This window comes from Rutilus rutilus (assembly GCF_951802725.1).
Source record: "Rutilus rutilus genome assembly, chromosome: 21".
In the NCBI taxonomy this organism is placed as follows: domain Eukaryota; kingdom Metazoa; phylum Chordata; class Actinopteri; order Cypriniformes; family Leuciscidae; genus Rutilus; species Rutilus rutilus.
In genome coordinates this window covers 15112731-15133215 of record NC_140226.1, presented here as the reverse complement: position 1 = coordinate 15133215, position 20485 = coordinate 15112731, and the positions used below count along the sequence as shown (strand labels likewise).

Below are 20485 nucleotides of genomic sequence, written 5' to 3'. Positions count from 1 at the left end.
TGCGCCGATACTATGTTGCTGTCTGGGAATACAAAAGAAGAATACAGCAACAGAAGAAAGTCATACAGGTTTAGAGCAACATAAGGAGGTGCACTGTAAATTATTACAGAAGTTTACTTTTGCAGTGAACTATCCCTTTAAGAACTAATTATCTTTCAGGAATTTTCCTTTTTCCCCTCATCAGATTTATACATGCAGGAAAAAAGTGCATTACATATGAATAAAATATTTGGCATCCCTCGGGTTGGACTGAGCTGATTTACTGAATATATTGATATTAGGCCTAAGATCATTTTTCCGAGAGAGCGTTCAGATCACATCCAAACCAAATAGTCCACTGTCGAAGTATGAACATAAAGAGCTTATCTTTGAACTGCAGACACATACATTTACTTGCATATGTCGACATTTCATTTGAATTTATACTGGCCGATTTGGCAAACGTTCGCTTTTCTAAGGCGTCATGTTTTGACCTTATCTGAATAAATGGGACCAGGTCACCCCCACCCCCCTCTCGGTCCGGCGTCCTTGTTATGCCCTATAAATGAGAACACTTCTTCACACACTGCTTAGAATTCTGTTCAGTACCTGTTTACCAAACGCATTCCTTAGAAGGCACACCATGGGACTCTTTCCTGGAGTGGGGCTTGTGTTTGGTGCTGTTGTGTGGCTCTCTTTTCCGAAGCTACCATCTTTAATGTTGGCAACCTCCCTGCTCCATCGTGCAGCATAGTGCTTTCCAAGGTTGAGACAGTCTGTGAATAACGTCTTAGCGGTCCAAATGGACTAGTTCCGCTCGGATAAGCGATGCCCGACCACAACAAGGGGTTCTGTTTCATGGTGCTTCCCAGGGACATACTCTCCCTGAGCCTTTGCTATTTAGTTATTGGCAGCCTTGAAGAAGCAGAAGTTCAGCCAGAGACCTCTGCGTCACATGGTTTGATTGTGTTGCACATGTTCAGACTCATCACTATGCGTTTCTGCAGACATATATAGTTAATGGGGGGAAAAAACACGTACTCCTTGACCCCTTACAGCTGGTGCATTTCCCTTTTTTATCATCATGCACTCGAAACATTTTCACCATCTGGAGTTCTCCACCCAACTTTTCCCCTCTCTTTTCAATCCAATCACCCCTCATTGAAATTTTCCAGAATCAAACACAAAAAACAGGGGGAAAGAAATCGTAGTCAGCAGCAGTTCAGCTTTATTTTTTCTTGCCTTTTTCCTCATTAAAAGGAAGAGAACGGTTGTGGTACATGAGAACAGTTGTGTGAAAGAAAACTCAAAGCCTTCATAGTGATTCAGATTCAGAATGATTGTTTCAGCATGTTAGCAGTCGTGCCCATTTGGATCAGGACGGAGAGGTGTGGTCTCTCATCCAACCACAGACAGGACAGGGGACCATTTCATCTGTGATTTTCATGTGCACACCAGCACCGTATTGACCCAAATGAGCGACTGCGTATCCATCAGAGCATTAAAACATTTCTCTAACATTCAGGAGAAAATAAACTTTTCATCAGCTTTCCTGTACACTGCAGTGAAGGCAAGTGTCCGAACTAAACCCAGTGGCTGAGGCTGCCAGGAACATTTTCCCTTAATTTTTTTCCGGTTTATCAAGAGTGGTGAGATTGTTGTGATTGTTAAGTACAATACAGAGCGAATGACTAGCATTAGTAATTTTCGTAATGGGATGCTGAGAATGCTTTTATTATTGGTGCAAACTAACTGAACAGTGCATCAGGGATGTGAAAGCTGATGGCACATGGAATATGGAAAATGAACGATTGTCAGTTTAAGAGAGGACGGGAAAGCATTACAGGCACATAAACAGGCCACATATTAAAATAAACATTGAATGTCAATAAAAAATAAATTATTCTCTTTTCATAAAAAAAGCTGGGTACTTGTGCTTTCTCTTCTGTTCAGCAATTTGGTTTTCTTTTGTAAGCAATATATGTTGCACAAAAATATTGCACACTTTTAACTCTACATTAATCGCAAAGGAACAAGTTATTAATAGTGCATCTACAAATTGTTTTGCTGGCAACAATATAATCTCAGAATTGAAGTGCAAACCACATGGTCAGTATTTAGTGTCTATGTTCATTTCATTTTTTTAAGTGGTTAGGAATGTAGGACACCTGCTGATCATTTTAGACAATTCAGGAAAAAAACTTGGAGCCCAGCCCAAGTGTTTCCACCGGAGCCACCGTTAAACAGTTCCGAAAGCACCTTACCCTCGATTTCTCTCTGTCATACAAAAATAAAAACTTTTACCATTCACAGAAAAGGCTATTTGACCTCTTTTTCCAAGAAATTATCGCTTGCCATAGCTCTTCTCTAGCCAGTGCAGAACATCTTTAAGGTTGTAGAAAAATGGACCCTTACCCCCAAGGTAAGCGATTTTATTCTTCTGTACGATGCAAACCCGCTCGTAGGACACACCGTAGGCTACGTTGGCGTTGTTGTCCATGCAATCAGCCACCAATTGACACTGAGGCGGCAAGGAGAAATGCTCCAGAAGTTTCCGGGCAGCGAACATCCTCTCTTCCAGATTACGGTGTTTCCTCACTTCAAACGAAAAGGGCTCCATGGGAGGAGCCGCCCAGCCGTCTGAGGGGTGAGCCTCATCTATGTAGACAAGTAGGAAGTCTGCCACATCCGAAAATTCCTCAACCATCCGCCGGAAAACCGGCAGCTGGCTTATAAATGGGGGTCAAGTGGCCGAGCCGAAGTTGACCACTAGCGGGCGGTCAGGAGACTCAAAGTCCAGCAAGTGGCACTCGTTGTGGGTTTTACCGCTGATGCTCCAGCGTCTGTTGATGCCGGGGACCTTCACCACCTTGGAGTTTGGAGCAGCCCCGCCTAGCTTCACCTGAACAAGACAGTTCCACATCCACATGTTAATATGTTTGAGGGTATCAGAATCAGAATTTTTCCTTATGGCCAGCCAAAGGATGAGTTATGTATGTATGGCTGGTCTCATGGCTACACTGAAATTGACTATTTTGCTTTAGCTTTGTGGGTTTATAGGCCTATGTAGTTATGGAAACTCAAGTGATGTCACCAGGTTTGAGATCTCACATTCACAGTTGCATAAGTAAAAAATATATATATATATTCTTGGGGGCTTTGTCACTGCTCAAAACTGATAATGATGTTTTGGCCTTGCAACTTTTACCATCATCTGTTTGAACTTTTAAGCATCTTGTAGAAAATGTAGAGCACATGATTTCTTTGAGCTCACAAAAGAAGTAAGTTTGTAGTAAGATTCTTATGATAATGCCATTCTGTGACTTTATAAGGGCATATGAACTTTGGCTCTACATTACTAAACAGCTGGAAACACAAACATAAGTCATCCTATCACTGTGCCAAAAAAATCTTTTAGTCTTTGGCATGTTATTTTGCCACTAAATTATTTCCCGAGGAAGCCTTTGTAACCAAACAGCAATATTTTATTCTTATTCTTATATAATACACTAGCTTAATGTGCATTCATTGTCCTCAACCATTAACTGGTTGAGGACAATGAATGCACATTAAGCTAGTGTATTTTACCCCACTAGGTGATTTTTGATTGATTTCTAGTTAAAAAGTAACAGGAATGGGAATCCAGACATTTAATGAATTAAGGGCATTGACTCCAGAGGTCACTGACTGTCTGGAGGGCAAAGTTCATACACCTTTATAGGGATTAGAATTACAAGAAAAATTTGTCGTAATTTGAGGATGTACACCTAACTGTAAAAATGTGTTTAACATAAAACCGTCTTTTCATTCATTTAACTATAATTTCTGTCTTTTGCATTCTATTTTATAAGTTTCCACTTGATTTTCTTTAACAGTGCGTGGCATTAAAGTGGTCGAAAAGTTATCACTTCAGCTTGTAACTTTGATTTTACTTAATTTAAAGCAGCAATTAGTTAAATGATTTGAACTTTATGCCACAATGTTATTGCATGCAAATATAACTAATTCAAATAACAACTGTAATTATTAAACAAAATGTATATTGACCTTATTGTACAGCATTTTCATCAACATTTAAAAATAATAATAATCCATTTCACTACTTGTGTTCATTTGTAGTAGCATACTTTAAGTAAACATAGTGTAACGAATTCTAACCAGACATATACTTCATCTCAACATAGACAAATAAATCCCAAAGCCCCCTGAACTTGTGTGATGCAAACTCCACAGTGAACAGACCCAGTGTTGAGATTTCAGCTTACCTGTTTGTAGGCATCCAGCAGAAAGCTGTTCCATATGGAGCGCACGCCAGCTGTGGTTAACATGCGCTGCCACTCACCCGGGGAGCCCGAGCAGCTCAGGAGTGACACCACACGTTTAACCAGCACTATCGAATCATACAGCACGAAAAACAGGCAGTTGGAGAAGAAACCCGGCAATATCTGCAAAGTTACCAGGAGGTCCACACTAAGCATGCCCATTTCGCGCTGATATATAACAGGTGGCTAACGCGCACTTTTGCTTATTTAAGTTCACCTTTCCGACTCATCCTGGTCAGATATCATCTCTTCTTCCGTCCCCCTCCTAGGAAAGTTTCATTCACCTAAAGAAAGCAGAGTCGACTTGAGGATGTGGGCGTTTGCGCGCGGTGAGCCCGAATCTGCGTCTCTCCAAGCATCAGGCGTCTTTACACACAGAAGAGCGCTAGTGCTAAACGTCCCCCTCCTTTCTGCTTTACAGTTAACCAAAGGCTACCCGTTGGGCAGGTTCCTGAATCGCTCTGCGTCTTTTTATACCCTAAATCATTCCGGGCTCTGAAATAAAGCCCGCGGGGCTGGTGGGAGCGTGACGTCATCACAAGGGATTTCTCTCCGGACAGGACATGCAACAAAAAGATGGAAACAGATTCGGTGCTTTTAACGTCAGTTGGTTACAAAAATAGATTAGGTGTCCCTGCATAAAGAGATAACGTTTGCATGGATTTGCATGAAATTTATAAATGTGATTTAAAGTGATATAACGAGGTTTATTGAACACTGTCAGTTGATGTTTAAAATTAAACGACGAAGATGGACGGACGGACGGACATAGACAGACAGACAGACAGACAGACAAATAGATAGACAGACAGACAGACAGACAGACAGACAGACAGACAGACAGATAGATAGATAGATAGATAGATAGATAGATAGATAGATAGATAGATAGATAGATAGATCTATCGGCTTTCTGTAGCTTAAACAGTAGAGCGTTGGCGCTTGCAATGCCAAGGTCATGGATTCGATTCCCAGGGAAAGCAAGAACTGAGAACTGATAAGAATGTAAAATATATACCTTGAAATGCAATGGAAGTCGCTTCAAAGCGTCTGCCAAATGCATAAATTGTAAATGTAGATAGATAGATACATTAAAAAGCCAGACCTGTCAGGACAAGCCAGAATATGTATTTATAACGATTAGATCATTGTAGATCAGCTGCAGATAAGTGGATGCTTATAGTTGTTGCGGTCGGAAACAACATAATTGTGAGCTCTGACGCACAACATTGAACGCAATACTTTCTCACCCAGTGAAACGAGAGGCTGTGGCCTCTCCCACAAATATTTATCCATTGTGATTGACAACGTGAAGTCGTCTTCAACAGTGTTTGCTCTTGTTTATCTCTAAGGTTCCCGATTCCCTGCCAAACTGCTTCTACCGCTTAAGTCAGACAGATTCTTTACATCTAATGACCAAGTTCATCTGGAGGCAGCGATCAAAGCTCTTGAATCTCAGGGTCATCACCCTCAGCGTGAATCCAGATATGCGACGAAACGATTACGGCAGCACTGTCTCGTATCCCATTGACCCAGAAATTTCATCCAAGCCAATTAAGGTCAGAAACACAAGGATTCCATTGTCCATTGGTAATTTGCATCTCAAACACACATATCAATCTCTACTTGTGTACACAGTGTTTACATGAGAGGCTGCATATAGTCCTTTTCACCTTAGATCTTTGTCCAAAAGAAAACATGGAGGATAGCAGGGGATGGGGAAATTATGAAAATCTGTTTATCTTATACATCAGCGATTCCCAGATGAATGGTTCTGTAACAATAGCAGGATTGATGAATATTGCACTCCCTCCAGCCTACTTTCATGACCAGCTCCTGGCGGGTTGCTCTGACTTGACATTAACCTTGAAGTCGTACGACAGGTCGTCAGGTTCGATTCCCTCACTTGTGTTTGGGTGTTCGGTTTGTAGTGTTTGCTACTATAGTTCAAGAGCTTTCTAACTTTCCAGAGCCGTCCGGGAGAGAGCCAGCAAAGTGTCATAATTATGCTTTTCAGCTCAGCCTAATTCATGTGATACGATGGATTGTTGTTTTTGGAAATTAAGTCCTCAAAGAACTTCAAGCAACAGGACATTACAAAAATATGCAGAGCCATAAAGTCTATAATATGCTATGCAGTTTATGTTTACAGGGACATAAATATGTATATTGGCAAAAGTTGCCAAGAAATCCTTGCCAGAGCAGAATAATCATTCACTTTTTGAAGATTATTTTGAGACGGCACTTTTTATTTATTCTGCAAATCAATTATTTCCTACTTAAGCCGTGTTTGTAAAGCTTTTGTAATTGCTATGATGTTTCAGATCATTTTGGATAGAAAACATTTTACTTTTCACACCATAAACTAGATGCTTCCTTGTAATATCTTTTGGCTTTAGGGTCCCTTAGCAATAGACAATATTCTCACAATATCCTGCATCACTGAACTCATAACCCTTCATGTTCAACTTGTCAGCTGTTATGGCAAGAACGTTTGCAAAAGGTAAACTGCATTTATGAAAATACTACATCAGAATTCCTACTGATAACACCAGTGCCAAAGAGAACTTGATCCAAATGCGTTAATAATTTCTAGATAAGGCTCATTTAACATGAGATGAATGATGAGATATGGATATGTAATATTAAACCTGATCATTACTTCACTGAAGGTGTGGCTGCATACTTTACGTTTGGCAAAAACTCAACAATCTCCAGAATATCCCAACACAGACCTCGGTTTATCAGCCATCACATAAAGCAAACCCCAGGAATGTCAGAGAGATAATTAGCATTCAAAACTATTGTGAATCAATAGCAGAATGAGATTGTAAATGTTATAGAAAACTATAAAAGACTCCTTTAGTTGATGGCAGCAGTAAAAGCCACACATGCTATGATCTCAGCAGCACGGCACTACATCCATTTTTGTCATTCAGTGAGTCAAGGTGGATTGTATGTTTCCGTTATTGTTGCAGCTTGGAATTGTAAACGGCCTCATCTGAATCATATGTTCCCCACAAATATTTACTCCCATCTGTGCACTGTGTACAAGCAGGAATTAAGCCAACAGACAATGAGCCTTAGAATGCAAACTTGGCTTGCGACGTCTTTATCCACAACAATGTATAACAGGATTGTAGCCAAAAATTCAATTACCACCTCTGCATTGAGTGTAAACGGGGAGCCGGTGGCCCGTTCTGAATGCACTCTCTGTGCACCAAGTCAACCTGTCTTTCTTGGACTTATAAGAGGTTTAAACTGTCTCATAAAGTGCATCCAGACTGTGTGCTACTTGGCTCAGAGTGCTGTAGACGTAAGGATGGTTTACTGTGGACATTACAGCAAACTTTCCAATCATTTTAAGATTGTTTTGTTGGTTTTTCGCCACAGGCAACCACTCAAATCAACTTAATCAACAGTTCAGTCTAGATACACATAAAATAGAGTCCAAACATCTGAGAACACTAATGAAAATGCTTCTTTTTTTTCTTTGTTTTTTTTCACAAATTATATAAATGGAGCATTTCCAATAGGAAAGGCCCTAATTATTAGCATCACTTTGAGTAAAAAAAAAAAAAAGTTGAGTTGAAAAAATAACATTTTAGAATGACAAAAACACTTAAACCATATTTGCAGTTGACCTTAAATTCACCCGTTTTCATTCGAATACACAAAATAGGATTAGCAGTCTCTCTCTCACACCACAAAATCGGAGAGTGAGCACATACTTATATAAAATCTCAAACAGTAGGGGCCTGCAGACTCGGCTTATGTTTTTACTAAAAATGTAATGCAGAACTGTCAAGTGGGTCAGCAACGGGTTTCACTAGCAGGAATCAGATGCATGTGCAGAGATGACATTTAAAGGCTTATGAAGTTTCTGCATTCCTGGCCAGCTGTGACAGAAACAGCATTGCATCATAAAATTTCAAGTGTGTGCCTGAAAAATGACATAATCATTTGCATCTTAGGTTGAAGCAGATGAAAACTAACCAAACAAATGATGTACATTTTACACTATATATGGGTGGCAACAACCCGAGAAGGATAAATAATGATATAGTAACAAAGAAATTTGGACACACAACTAGAACCTGTGAAAACTATACACCGATCAGGCATTACATTATGTCCCCCTTCCTAATATTGTGTTGGTCCCCCTTTTGCTGCCAAAACAGCCCTGACCCGTCGAGCAGATCCTTTAAGTCCTGTAAGTTGTGAGGTGGGGCCTCCATGGATCGAACTTGTTTGTTCATCACATCCTACAGATGCTCGGTTGGATTGAGATCTGGGGAATTTGGAGGCCAAGTCAATACCTTAAACTCGTTGTTGTGTTCCTCAAACCATTCCTGAACCAAGACGCACACGCACCCGGCCATCCACGTGATGTAAAAGAAAACGTGATTCATCAGACCATGCAGGCCACCTTCTTCCATTGCTCCGTGGTCAGGTTCTGATGCTCACATGCCAACTGTTGGCTGTTCGGCAGTGGACAGGGGTCAGCATGGGCACCCTGACTGGTCTGCGGCTATGCAGCCCCATACGCAACAAACTGCCATGCACTGTGTATTCTGACACCTTTCTATCAGAACCAGCATTATTGAGCAATTTAAGCTACAGTAGCTCGTCTGTTGGATCGGACCACACGGGCCAGCCTTCGCTCCCCACATGCATCAATGAGCCTTGGCCACCCATGACCCTGTTGCCGGTTCACCGCTGTTCCTTCCTTGGACCACTTTTGATAGATACTGACCACTGCAGACCGGGTTTTGGAGATGCTCTGACCCAGTCGTCTAGCCATCACAGTTTGGCCCTTGTCAAACTCACTTAAATCCTTAGGCTCAGGGGCGATTCCAGGATTTTATAAATGGGGGGGCACAGGGGGGACCAAGAACCAGTGAGGGGGGGCCCATGGGAAATCAGAAAATTCAAATGGAAATAAATACTTGTTTAGAAAACATTAAGCACGATTTCAAAAATATTTGCAATGCCCTGTGCCCTAATATAGATGGTATTAAATGTGGCACTGCATTTATTGGACCACACAGTTTTGTTCTAATAAATAAAAAACAAAAAAAGACTCTGTCCTCTTTTCATTCTCAACTTTCCCCCCCCACTAAATTCTGCCTATAAATAAATAAATAAACATTAAGTATCGAAATTACACAGAGTTGCATGTAGTTACGGTGTTAGTTAACGTTCTCACATTTTAATGTTTACCATGCCATGGCTTTTTTGGACAAATATTATTGTGCCTTTAGTCTTTAAAACAACATAAATTAGTATATCTCTTTTATATTTATGTGGTGGAGTGCGCTGCCGCTGAATAACACTGACAAGTCCTCTCTATTCAGTAACGTTAGTCTGACGAAGTTACGTTAGCTAATCTAACGTTAAGGTCCTTGCACACTAACATACGGTGCGTGTGATATTTCAAAATATATACTGTAATTGAGTGTGTATACCATAAAAAGTGACGTGTCAAGGTGGTTCTCTCTCCTCTTTGAAAAATGCGGTGATTCTGCTTAATTCTGCTTTGCGAATCGCAAATCAAGCAGTGATTGACAGCGCTCTGATCCAATGGCGTTGGGCAGTGTCATGCTGACAGTAAATCTAGCTCAATGATGTTGGGGGGGCACCAGGGGGGGCCAATCATATTACAGGGGGGGGCGGTGCCACCCCGTGCCCCCCCTCTAGACACGCCCCTGCTTAGGCTAGCTCATTTTTCCTGCTTTTAACACATCAACATTAAGGACAAAATGTTCATTTGCTTGCCCAATATATCCCATCCACTAACCGTAATGAAGAGATAATCAATGTTATTCACTTCACCTGTCAGTGGTCAAAATGTTATGCCTGATCTGTGTATATAACAGACTATTTAACAAACTGAGAAAATGAGCACCACAAAGAGAACCTTTTCATGATAAAAACCCATTTCTACCAAAATACTTAAAAATTGCCTGGAGATCTTGGAAGCAGTGCAACTTATTTTTCTAAAGTTTCTCATGCAGAATTATTTAGCTCCAAAAATCAACAACACAAGGCATCAAATACCTCATTTTCTTAACAAAAGTTTACACACAATGCAGCATTCAAAAGTCACTTGTTCAGTAAGAACACAATACTTTGATAAATGACCTTAAATCTGCATTATGACCTTAAATCCTTAAGACCTTACATATTAGAGCAATAATCAGCTTTGGTGGTAATCAGTGATTACAGCTCAACACTAAAACCGCACACAAAAAAAAACAATGTGCCAAAAAGTTCAAAGCCCCCAGAAGCACCATTAGGAATTTGTCTGCTAAGCTTGAGAAAAGAAAACCGTGTAGATATTTCACAGCCAAGTCGAGGAAATAGGCGCCACATTCATCCTTTTCCTTGAGTGCTAAAGTTGTGGACTGTCAAGGACTTTGGCCCGCCACAAGCCCAGTGTGGCTGCATTTTTGCAAATGAGAGACCTCCTTCAAATTTCCTCGAAATGTTGGTGTGGAGTTTCTCTACGCTTATGTGTATTTTGTATTGTTTGTCTTGAGCGTGCCAATTGTGTTATTTGCTGGACAGTCTGTGTAAACTCTGTGGTCTGAACATGAGGTTAGCAGGAAGTCTAAATTGGAGTCTAAATCTTGTTTTTCTGAGTATATGTTCAGAAAGCAATTCAGTTATAATTAGTGAATTTCTGCACTCTGCATTTGATCTTTCATCCTCAAAGGGAGCGACTTTGAAACAAGAAAGATGCTTAAAAAAGAAAAATGATCTTAAACCGGGATAAAGAATTAAGCTCTGATTCCAATCGTGCAAAAGTTATAAACACACCCCGGAGTTCTGGCAAACCTGAGTCATGGTGTGTAACACTAGATTGTTTCCTCATGGCTCACACCATTATCAAGGGAAAATCCACTGAAAGGGTGTTTGGGGATTTTCTTAGAAACAGTCGATAACTTAAACAATATTTTTACAGTTGTACACTTTACCTGTCGTACCGATCCGATTGCTGTTAAAGCTGTTGATTCTTTGCAAGCAGCTCCTGTCCATAGGATAGCCAACATATAATATTCATTACAATGAAAGGTCAGTGACGTACAGAAAATGTAAATAAACAAGTTTTCTGGCTCCCAAGCACACTTGGCTGATTTTATCTATGGTTTTACGTACCCCTTCCACATTAGCTGTATTAGTACTTAAGCTAATTGTATTATTATTTCAAATAAAAAAACAACAGGATGAAGGATAATTGGATTAATACTGAAAATCTCCATAATCTCTGTAGGTCTGACGTAACTTAATCATCAAAATTGACTTTTTTTCTGCTAACAACTTCTGGATAAGAGATTACTACAATCAATTTATTTGCTGTTTGCATGTGTCCTCTTACCCTCACCGAACCATTGTTGAGCTTTAAAAGGACTATTTCACCTGAAAATATAAATGATGCATGTTTGCTCTCTCTCAGGTCATTCCAAACCTGGGAAAGAGTGTTCTGAGTGCCTGTGTTCTGAGGAAAGAGGGGGAAAAAATCTGAAAATTGTACTGGTTGCTCTTTGCCATGCAATTACCATACAACGAATGGAGACTGACACTTTCAAGATTGCAAGCTTTAAAAAGAGACACAAACGCTCCATAAAAGTATTTAATATGACATAAAAGTCAGAAGATTAGTTATGACGACTGCGAATATTCAGGTTCTTCTGAAGCCATACATATTTAAACGATCTGAAATTGGCCATCGCTAATTCTCCCATAAAGTCTCAAGAATATGGCAAGGAGAGTTAAAGTTCATACATCTCAGATACTTTTATGGTACTTTTTCTTTTTTAAGAAATGTAACCTTCTAGTCCCAATTATAGATCAAGATTTAAAAAGGTTAGGAGAAAAACAAGATGGTTTCTATAAGCTTTGCAGAAAACATTTCATGCACAATGTCATTAAATGTACAAACTGCAAACCATTAAACATGGGATTCTCCTAAATGTATACTTGCCCAGCATGTTCCATTCAGCTTTATTGGACAAGAAATCTCTCCAGGTTTAATAAAAGACAAAGTGATACTGTATGTGTGAGCAAGTCATTGACTGATTGGGATGTAGAGAGAAATGAAAGAAAACCAAAGTTATCGCAGCTTTTTGTCTCAATGCATTTATTTTTTTATTAAATGAGAGTGAATCTCATCCCATATTTTTTATGAGAGAAAATCTCATCCCCATCCCAAAGAAACCTAAAATCACAGGCTACTGTAGGCCTGTTGCCTTAACGTCTTTGGACATGGAGTAATTTGAAAGACTGGTGTTGGCCTACCTGAAGGACCCTTGATGATCCCCTGCAGTTTGCTTATCGGGTATTTGTGAAAAAAAAAAAAAAAAAGTTATATAGGTTTGAAAGTGTGAATAAATTACAGAATTTAAATTTTTGGATGAACTAGCTATAACTGAAATAGTCTAATTTATGCTTGAGTTAAAAATATCCGTACCCACAAGCCATATTCACTGAAAGGAAACACCAAACCCAAACTCATGCAGAGAAATTTAGGCTTTTGTATAGGTCTGAAAGAACTAAAATGGAAAGTGGAAAATCTCAGGAACCCTGTATCCTGTATTTGTGGCTGCCTTTGAGGGGGGTAGAATGCACAGGGTTGAGAGACAGCTGGGGGTGGGATAGTGTGTCTCCCAAAACCCCCCTCAAAAAACATGCATTTGGACGTTCTTTCCACTGAGAATAAACACTGTCTGGTGACCGCATAACTATAAACAGTGAAGCATACAGCTTTGCTGTAGCCCTTGCTATCATAAATGATGTAAATGCATGTCTTTTTTGTCCATTACAAATCCAGTAACACAAATAACCACCAAAACAGAGTGTTGCTTGAGAATAATGGCTTTTGGACCACTGCTCTATTGTTAAACATGTTACTGTAAGGTCCATCACTTCAGATTCAAGGCCTAGACATATGCACTTCATGTGCACAAAATTATGTTTTATTAACAAAGTTCGGGAGGAGCACGTTCAGATAATTAAACATGTGGAGCACATTACGATAATCAAACCTAATTAGACACGAGTAGAGCACACTCTGTTAATCAACCCAATCAACGAGTTAAGAGGTGTATGTATACAGCAAACTTGCCTCCGTTCATTGACAGTTTAACAGCATCCCTCCACCACCCCATCTCCTCACTTCTAGTCCTAAATACAATGGGGAGAGTACTCTGGGTTTGGGCAAAAATTCCGAGCTCGGAGCCCTCCCCCCGGACTGCAAGCCAAATACGCATAATCTTTACTCTGTTTAATTGATGTAAGTGTGAACTCGTGAATTGGTAATATGTAATAGCAAGTACAAGATGGTCATTTTGAAAACTCATTCATTTTCATTAAGCCTGGTTAGCATGTTTGTATAAGATGGTCAAATAAATGTCATATGGAAACAGCTTTTTCCAGATTAGCAATATGCTTCCAACTATAAAAAAAATCCCACACACTCTACCATTCAAAACTTTAGGGCCCATAAGATTTTCTGTTTCTTTTTTATATATATATAAACAATACTTTTGTTCCGCAAAGATGCATTAAATTGATCAAATTTTATTTGTATTTATTAAAATATAGTTAAATTGACAGTAATGACTTTTATATCGTCACAAAAAAATCAACAAAAATATTAAGCAGCGAAACTGTTTTAAACAGAAATCTTTCTTGAGCTCCAAATCCGCCTATTAGAATGATTTCTTAAGGATCACGTGACACTGAATTAATGATGATTATTGAAAAATATTTTTTTTATTGTATTTTTGATCAAATAAATGGAGCCTTGGTTGGCATGAGAAAATTCTTTCCAAAAACTGACCTCATAATTTTGAACAGTAGTGTACTGTAGCTTTTGTGCTCTCAAAAATACACGGAGGCAGGATTGCAGTGTCAGAACAACAACAGTTGTGTTTTTTATTGAACTAATGTGTCAGAAAGACCTGCTTTAACCCAACCCCCAAACTCTCATGAACACCTTCTTAAAGGGGACATGTCCAATATGCATGCGTGTCGGTGATGTGTGAATTATGTCAGTAGATCAGTGATGTGTGAGCTTGTATCTGCCCCTACAATACAGTATATAGACAGTTTGAGCCATTACTGCAGATCTTTACGCTGCATCATGAGACATTTTTAGACTGGACAGCAGGACTGTGAGGAAATCAAAAAGCCAGTTAAAAAAACAATGACTCTCCTTAGACTGCAAAAAGGTTGAGAAAATGAATCTCTTTTCTCCACAGCAATTTGAATCCCATAACCTTCTACTCAAAATGCAGTTTTCCTGAATGTACCGTGTTTTTCATGGGATATTTATCTATTGAGTCCAAAAATGGTGTACAATGATGTTTCTATAAACAAGGAAAATAAATTACTTTCTGATTTGAGTTCGGGGGCATAGAACTGTTACTCAGTGACACAATGTTTTTATTTTGTGGTCTTCAAGTCATAACTAAAACAAAAACAAATGGTAGGCACAACGTGCCCATGCACAACTGAATCTTTAGACTCTTTCCAGTGCCCTGAGAGATTCCTGAAACGGGGAGAGGTTTTTTAGTCCAAAATAAATACACGATTTACATAATTCTAAATCTGTACATCCATCCAGATTTTCAAAGAAAAGCATTTTATGTTAATCCACGGTAAACAGGTTAAATAGGCATATGGAACAACTTTTACCATCAACAAGAAAACAAATCTATAATATTAAAACAACATGTATAGTTTTTGTTTATATATATATATACTATGTTTATATAAACACACTTTTTATTGGTAGGCTAAACTGTTATCTTGACAGCCAAAGGTTTACTGAAAACACAACGAAAAGGAAATGTTTAATTTGAATATTTTTAGCTTTTGTAATACAATGTGATTTAAAAGACATATTTTCATGGTTTAAAGAGTACCCATAAAAAAAGTTGCCTCAGCCAGTGGAATTGTTGGACAGTGTTATAAAAATGAGTGATTTATATATCATTCAATCTCATATTTAGTAATACTTGTTTTGTTTTTGTATTGTTTACTGTGTTGCTATGCGATTACTGGGGGTGCTGGATGCTTTCTAGGGAGTTGCCTCCTTCAATGTAAGTCAATGCCTTATCAGCTGTCATGCTAAAATTGTCTGATATATCAGACTTTAGAAAAGTAACAGCACACCTCTTTTTTCAACAAGCAGCGTTGATAAGAGGTGTCATTTGTAGCACAAATGGTGCAAGACGAGTTATATAGTGAAGTTTAATACTTTAACCCTAAATATGAGCAATAATGATAGTGATGCTTGCCCTGCAAAACGCCAGTGAGTGTGTTGAGAGCATTTTCAACAGCATTGCACCGTGCCCTCACACTCAAGTTTCATTCTAGACTTGTTATCAAGTCCTCAATGGACAATCAAAAAAATCTGGGCTTTCCACGTACGGCTATTTCTGAGGAATTCGATGGTTTCTGTGAAAGGATTTAAGTTTAACAGAAGTGTTTGCTGCATGCTGTGTACTCAGCAAACATAATGTCTCACCACACCAACACAGACTGAGGCACAGTCTGTTTTGGAGCTGGACACTTAGTGACACACAAAATGTATTGAATGAGCGGGTAAAATACTCCCACGCCACTCGCTTGGAGCACGAAAATGTGTTGAGAGGGCGGAGCTGACATTGTATGCAAGTGGAGTTTGTTATCAAGAGTCCATAGAATTACACGTCCGTCTCTGTCAAGTGTTTAGGAAGATATGTTATCCATGTCAAAACCTCTTGCTTATTTCTTACCACAATAGCAAAGAAAGATTTATAGAGAATTTATAAAATAACATTAAATTTCACATACCAGGTTTTTTGGCATCACATAAATCATCACAACATTTGTTACATTACAACATCATAAACCCCTACTGCAACCAATAAAACTGCTTTTATCCCACAAGAACGTTAATGCTGACGCTTCATTGATTTTGTGCATGATCTAAACGATTTTACATTGTTAAACAAAGGATATGCGATACTTCCAAGTGTCAAATCTTAGTTGATAGAGCAGAAAGTGTGTGAATGAGCAACGTTAGCTACTATATGAATCCACGGGAGACACTTCAATGGGATATGATCAACTGTTACGGGCCTTACATAACTTTGCATAACTTACAAAACCATTCTGGCTGGGGGAAAGTTCACAGTACCAAAACAAAGAAAGACCATAACCTTACATAATAATAAGAAACAGCTCAGGAAAATGACCGCCACTGAAGAAATATGATCCGAACACTTACGAAACATTGACTTTTCCCTTAATTTTTTTTAGCAGCATGCATGCGACAGATGTCTATCCCCCCACACCCCAGATTTCCAAGAAATCATTGATCGCTTGCTTTAATCTCTCTTGCTTTAATCTCTTTAATCTCTCGGTAATCAAGATGATCCTCCAGATCCTCCAGCACTCAGTGCCAGCTCATTACTATAGCACACTATAGTATCTCATGTGCTTTTCCCCCATTTAATCCACATTGGAAAGAATTTAACATGAAGTGCCAGGTAAATTAAGCATTGATCAATACAGTGTTCCTGTTTGAGAACTCATGCATCAAGAAGATGGGAAAACTAAGTTCCCTTTCGTGGTCACTACGAGTTACGTCAGTGACGACGAATGGGGTTTCGCTTAGAAAGCCTCTCACCTGCGAGTATACAAAACGAGCCAATGGCAAGAAAATGCCATGGGTCTGCGGAATTTGCATAGCGTAAGTCCGCCCCACCTCGTGGGTATATAAGGAAGTACACTGGCAACATGCAGATATGTTTTCGCTTTGGAGCCAAGAGTTCTCTTCACTCCTACAAGCCATTCTGAATCATCTTCACTCTACGAGATGAGCGGCTCTTCAGTGTGTTGGTGCGTTCCAGCGAGATCACATTGCCTGCTGCTGATCTATGCAGTGATCTGCCGATAGTGTGTGTGTTTCTCCCTGGACGCTTCAGCACTCTGCTGAACTTTTTCCTCTCTCTAAAAGAGCTGCACGCGGCCCGTCTTTTTCAAGACGGCTCGCCCGTGTATTTACTGGATGTGGGCGCGTGATTCATCTGCCTAACGGTCACGAGCGCTGTTTCGCGTGTTGGGCTTAATCACGCTCAGCAGCGCTCGTGGATGAGTCATGTTTTCATTGCGGGAACATGACCATCGCGATGTTTATAGATCAAGACTCAATGATCTCCATGTGAGACTCTGCCACACCCCAATCTATCTCTTCCTTGAGAGGGGATACTTTGGCTGGTGGCCAGGGTGATCTGAGGGTTATGGTGTGGCAAAATACCGACAAGCTTTCCTCTGGCCACGCCCCCCTCCACATCGCAAACTGTGGGGCTTCCGTGTGTGCCTGGTTCCTCTCGGGGACCAAGTGTTTTCATTCGGGGCTCTAGCAGATGGTGTCATGTTACTCACAGCATCACAAGGCGGGCTTGGTTCCTCTGGAAATGTGTCAAGTGTCAGCGTTAGTCGAGTCAGATCCAGAGCTGATGGCCATGTTTTCCCGGGCAGCCGAAAGCATTTGTTGGAGTGGCGCCGCCCTCCCCCTGAGTGCTGTAGGCTTGATAATTGGTTCCTGGGCACGTGTTGCTCTACAGCATTCGCCCCCAGTGCCTTTCTCCCGGACGTGCATCAGGACGCCTCCGGCTCGCGAGAGTCCCCGTGACTTATCGCGGCCCGCAGGCGTCCTCAGCCTTCGCTGCACTCGATCGCGTGGCGATCATGAGCTGTATGTTCTCTGTCACTATCGTGGCACAGGCATGCAGTGCTGTGTGTCGCCTTCGCCTTCGAGGCAGTGCTGACCCGGGAGTTCTGTCAGACCAGGCCGCCGTGGAACGCTGGTCCTTCCCTGGCCAACACTGACAGAATGCGAAAACTCGACCACGCCCCCACGAAGGGACGCTATGCCTCCCATTTCTGGGCTGGTCGATCCTCCACGCACACTGCTGACCTCGCTCTACGGGCGACATCAGTACCTGCGTGATTCCTGGGCCAGGTGATGTCCACAAGTGTGGTCCAGGAATGGGCTCAGCCAGGTTGATGTGAGGGGGTCTGAGAATTCATTTTATCAGCTCCCCCATGTCCCAGGCTGGGCTCCTCGGCGGTGTGGTTGAGGACTGTACCCTACAGTCTTCGATCCCCCCAGAAGCAGACTGAGGCCTTCTGCATCAACAGTCATCCGTCCGTGCGGTCTCCTTAGTCTGCTTCCCGCCGAGGCCGCATCCCTGCAGCCCCTCCCCTCGAGCCTTCTCTGGCCCCGAGCAGGAGAGGGTTGCAGGAGGGCACCGCCCGTCTCCGCCCCTTAGCCAGCTAAATGCCTGGCTAGGCAGCACTCTTGAGACGGGCGGCTTGCTCGGCGGTGTGGTTGAGGACTGCGCCCAACAGTCTTCGACCCTCCCCTGAAGCGGACTGAGGCCTTCTGCACCAACGGTCATCCGTCCGTGCGGTCTCCTTAGTCTGCTTCCTGCCGAGGCCGCCTCCCTGCGGCTCCTTACCTCGAGCCTTCACTGGCCCCGGGCAGGAGGGGGATGCAGGAGGGCGGCACTGCCCGTCTCTGCCCCTTAGCCGGCCAAACGCCAGGCTAAGCAGCACTCTCGAGACGGGCAGCTTGGAGTTAGGGCTCAGTTCTTCTCAGGAGTTGGTAGCAGGGCCACTCCTTCCCCCGATGGAGGGCCGGGGGAGAATCTCTTGTTTCAAAAACTGATGCCCCTTCCTCCGAGCCCCAAGAGGCTGTGGATGACAGTGCGCGCCGCTCACGAGCCTCGCCACTCTCGAGCCTCGCCACTCTCGTCCCCCTCTGTCGCCAGACCCCTGCCAGAGCACACCCCCGTGGAACGCTGGTCCTTCCCTGGCCTCCTTTGGCAGGACACGGCTAATGACCGTGCCCCCACACCGGGCCGCTATGCCACCCACGTCCGGGCCGGTCATTCCGCTTCGCTGCACCACCAAGGGTACGTCTGTGGTTCGCATCACCCTGCTGGCACAGTTTTTGGGAGCCTGGCTAGAGTTCCCAACCTGTTCCGCTGGGTCGCCCGAACCACCAGGCTCGGCTATGCGATTCAGTTTGCACGGTCTCCTCCCCGCTTCAGGGGAGGCTGCTTCACTATGGTTGGTGGCAATGCCCCTATCATGAGAGCGGAGGTTGTCACCCTACTGGCAAAGGGTGCAATCGAGGCTGTCCCTCCAGCCGAAATGAGGTCCGGGCTTTACAGCCCCTACTTCATTGTCCCGAAGAAATCCGGTGGGTTATGGTCAACCCTGGACCTCCGCGTCCTGAACCGCTCCCTTCACAGGCTGCCGTTCAGGATGCCACGGCCAAACGCATTTTCTATGTGTGCGGCCACAGAATTGGTTTGCAGCGATCGACCTGAAGGACGCCTACATCCATGTCTCCATTCTTCCTCGACACAGACCATTCCTACGGTTTGCTTTCGAGGGGCGGGCATACCAGGATGCGGTTCTCCCATTCGGGCTAGCCCTGTCTCCTCGCATCTTCATGAAGGTCGTTAAGGCAGCCCTTTTTCCTCTACAGGAACACGGGGTTCGCATCCTGAACTATCTCGACCAAGCTCACTCTCGAGACCAGGTTTGCGAAGACAGGGATCTAGTGCTCCGGCACCTAGCTCGTCTGGGCCTTCGGGTCAACTGGGAGAAGAGCAAACTTTGCCCCGTGCAGAGGATCTCTTTTCTCGGTATAAAAATCGACTCGGTCGCCGTGTGCGCGCAGCCTATGAGCTCCGTCAATTCGAGGCCAAGAGTGCGGTTCAACTGAAACTATTTCAGAGGCTACTGGGGCATATGGCATCCGCAGCCGCAGCAACGCCGCTCGGATTGCTTCATATGAGAACGCTTCAGCACTGGCTTCGCGATCGGGTTCCGAGGTGGGCATGGCAACACGGCACGCTCCGAGTCCCAGTGACTCCAGCCTGCCGTCAGACCGTCACGCCGTGGTCGAACCTCAGTTTTTTACGGGCCGGAGTGTCCTTAGAACGAGTTTCCAGGCATGTTGTTGTCTCAACAGATGCCTCCACCACGGGCTGTGGCGCCATGTACAATGGACATGCTGCCGTGGGCTCCTAGACAGGACCCCAGCGCCTTTGGCATGTCAGTTGCCTCGAGTTGCTGGCAGTACGTCTGGCTCTGCACTGCTTCCGTGCGTT

General features: G+C 42.5%; 2 protein-coding genes across 2 annotated transcripts in view; one reads left to right on the top strand and one right to left on the bottom strand.

Annotated features, from left to right (window-relative positions):
* Window positions 1-20485, top strand: part of nrxn3a (neurexin 3a) — a 759351-nt gene that overhangs the window by 302188 nt on the left and 436678 nt on the right. The gene's annotated exons all lie outside the window — the stretch shown is intronic.
* dio2 (iodothyronine deiodinase 2) lies at window positions 1188-4791 on the bottom strand. The gene is made up of 2 exons (XM_084392667.1): window positions 4245-4791; window positions 1188-2881 (listed from the first exon to the last, which is right to left on the bottom strand). Exons 1-2 carry the CDS (start codon window positions 4461-4463, stop codon window positions 2324-2326), a joined length of 777 nt encoding a protein of 258 aa, XP_084248793.1. The 5' UTR covers window positions 4464-4791; the 3' UTR covers window positions 1188-2323.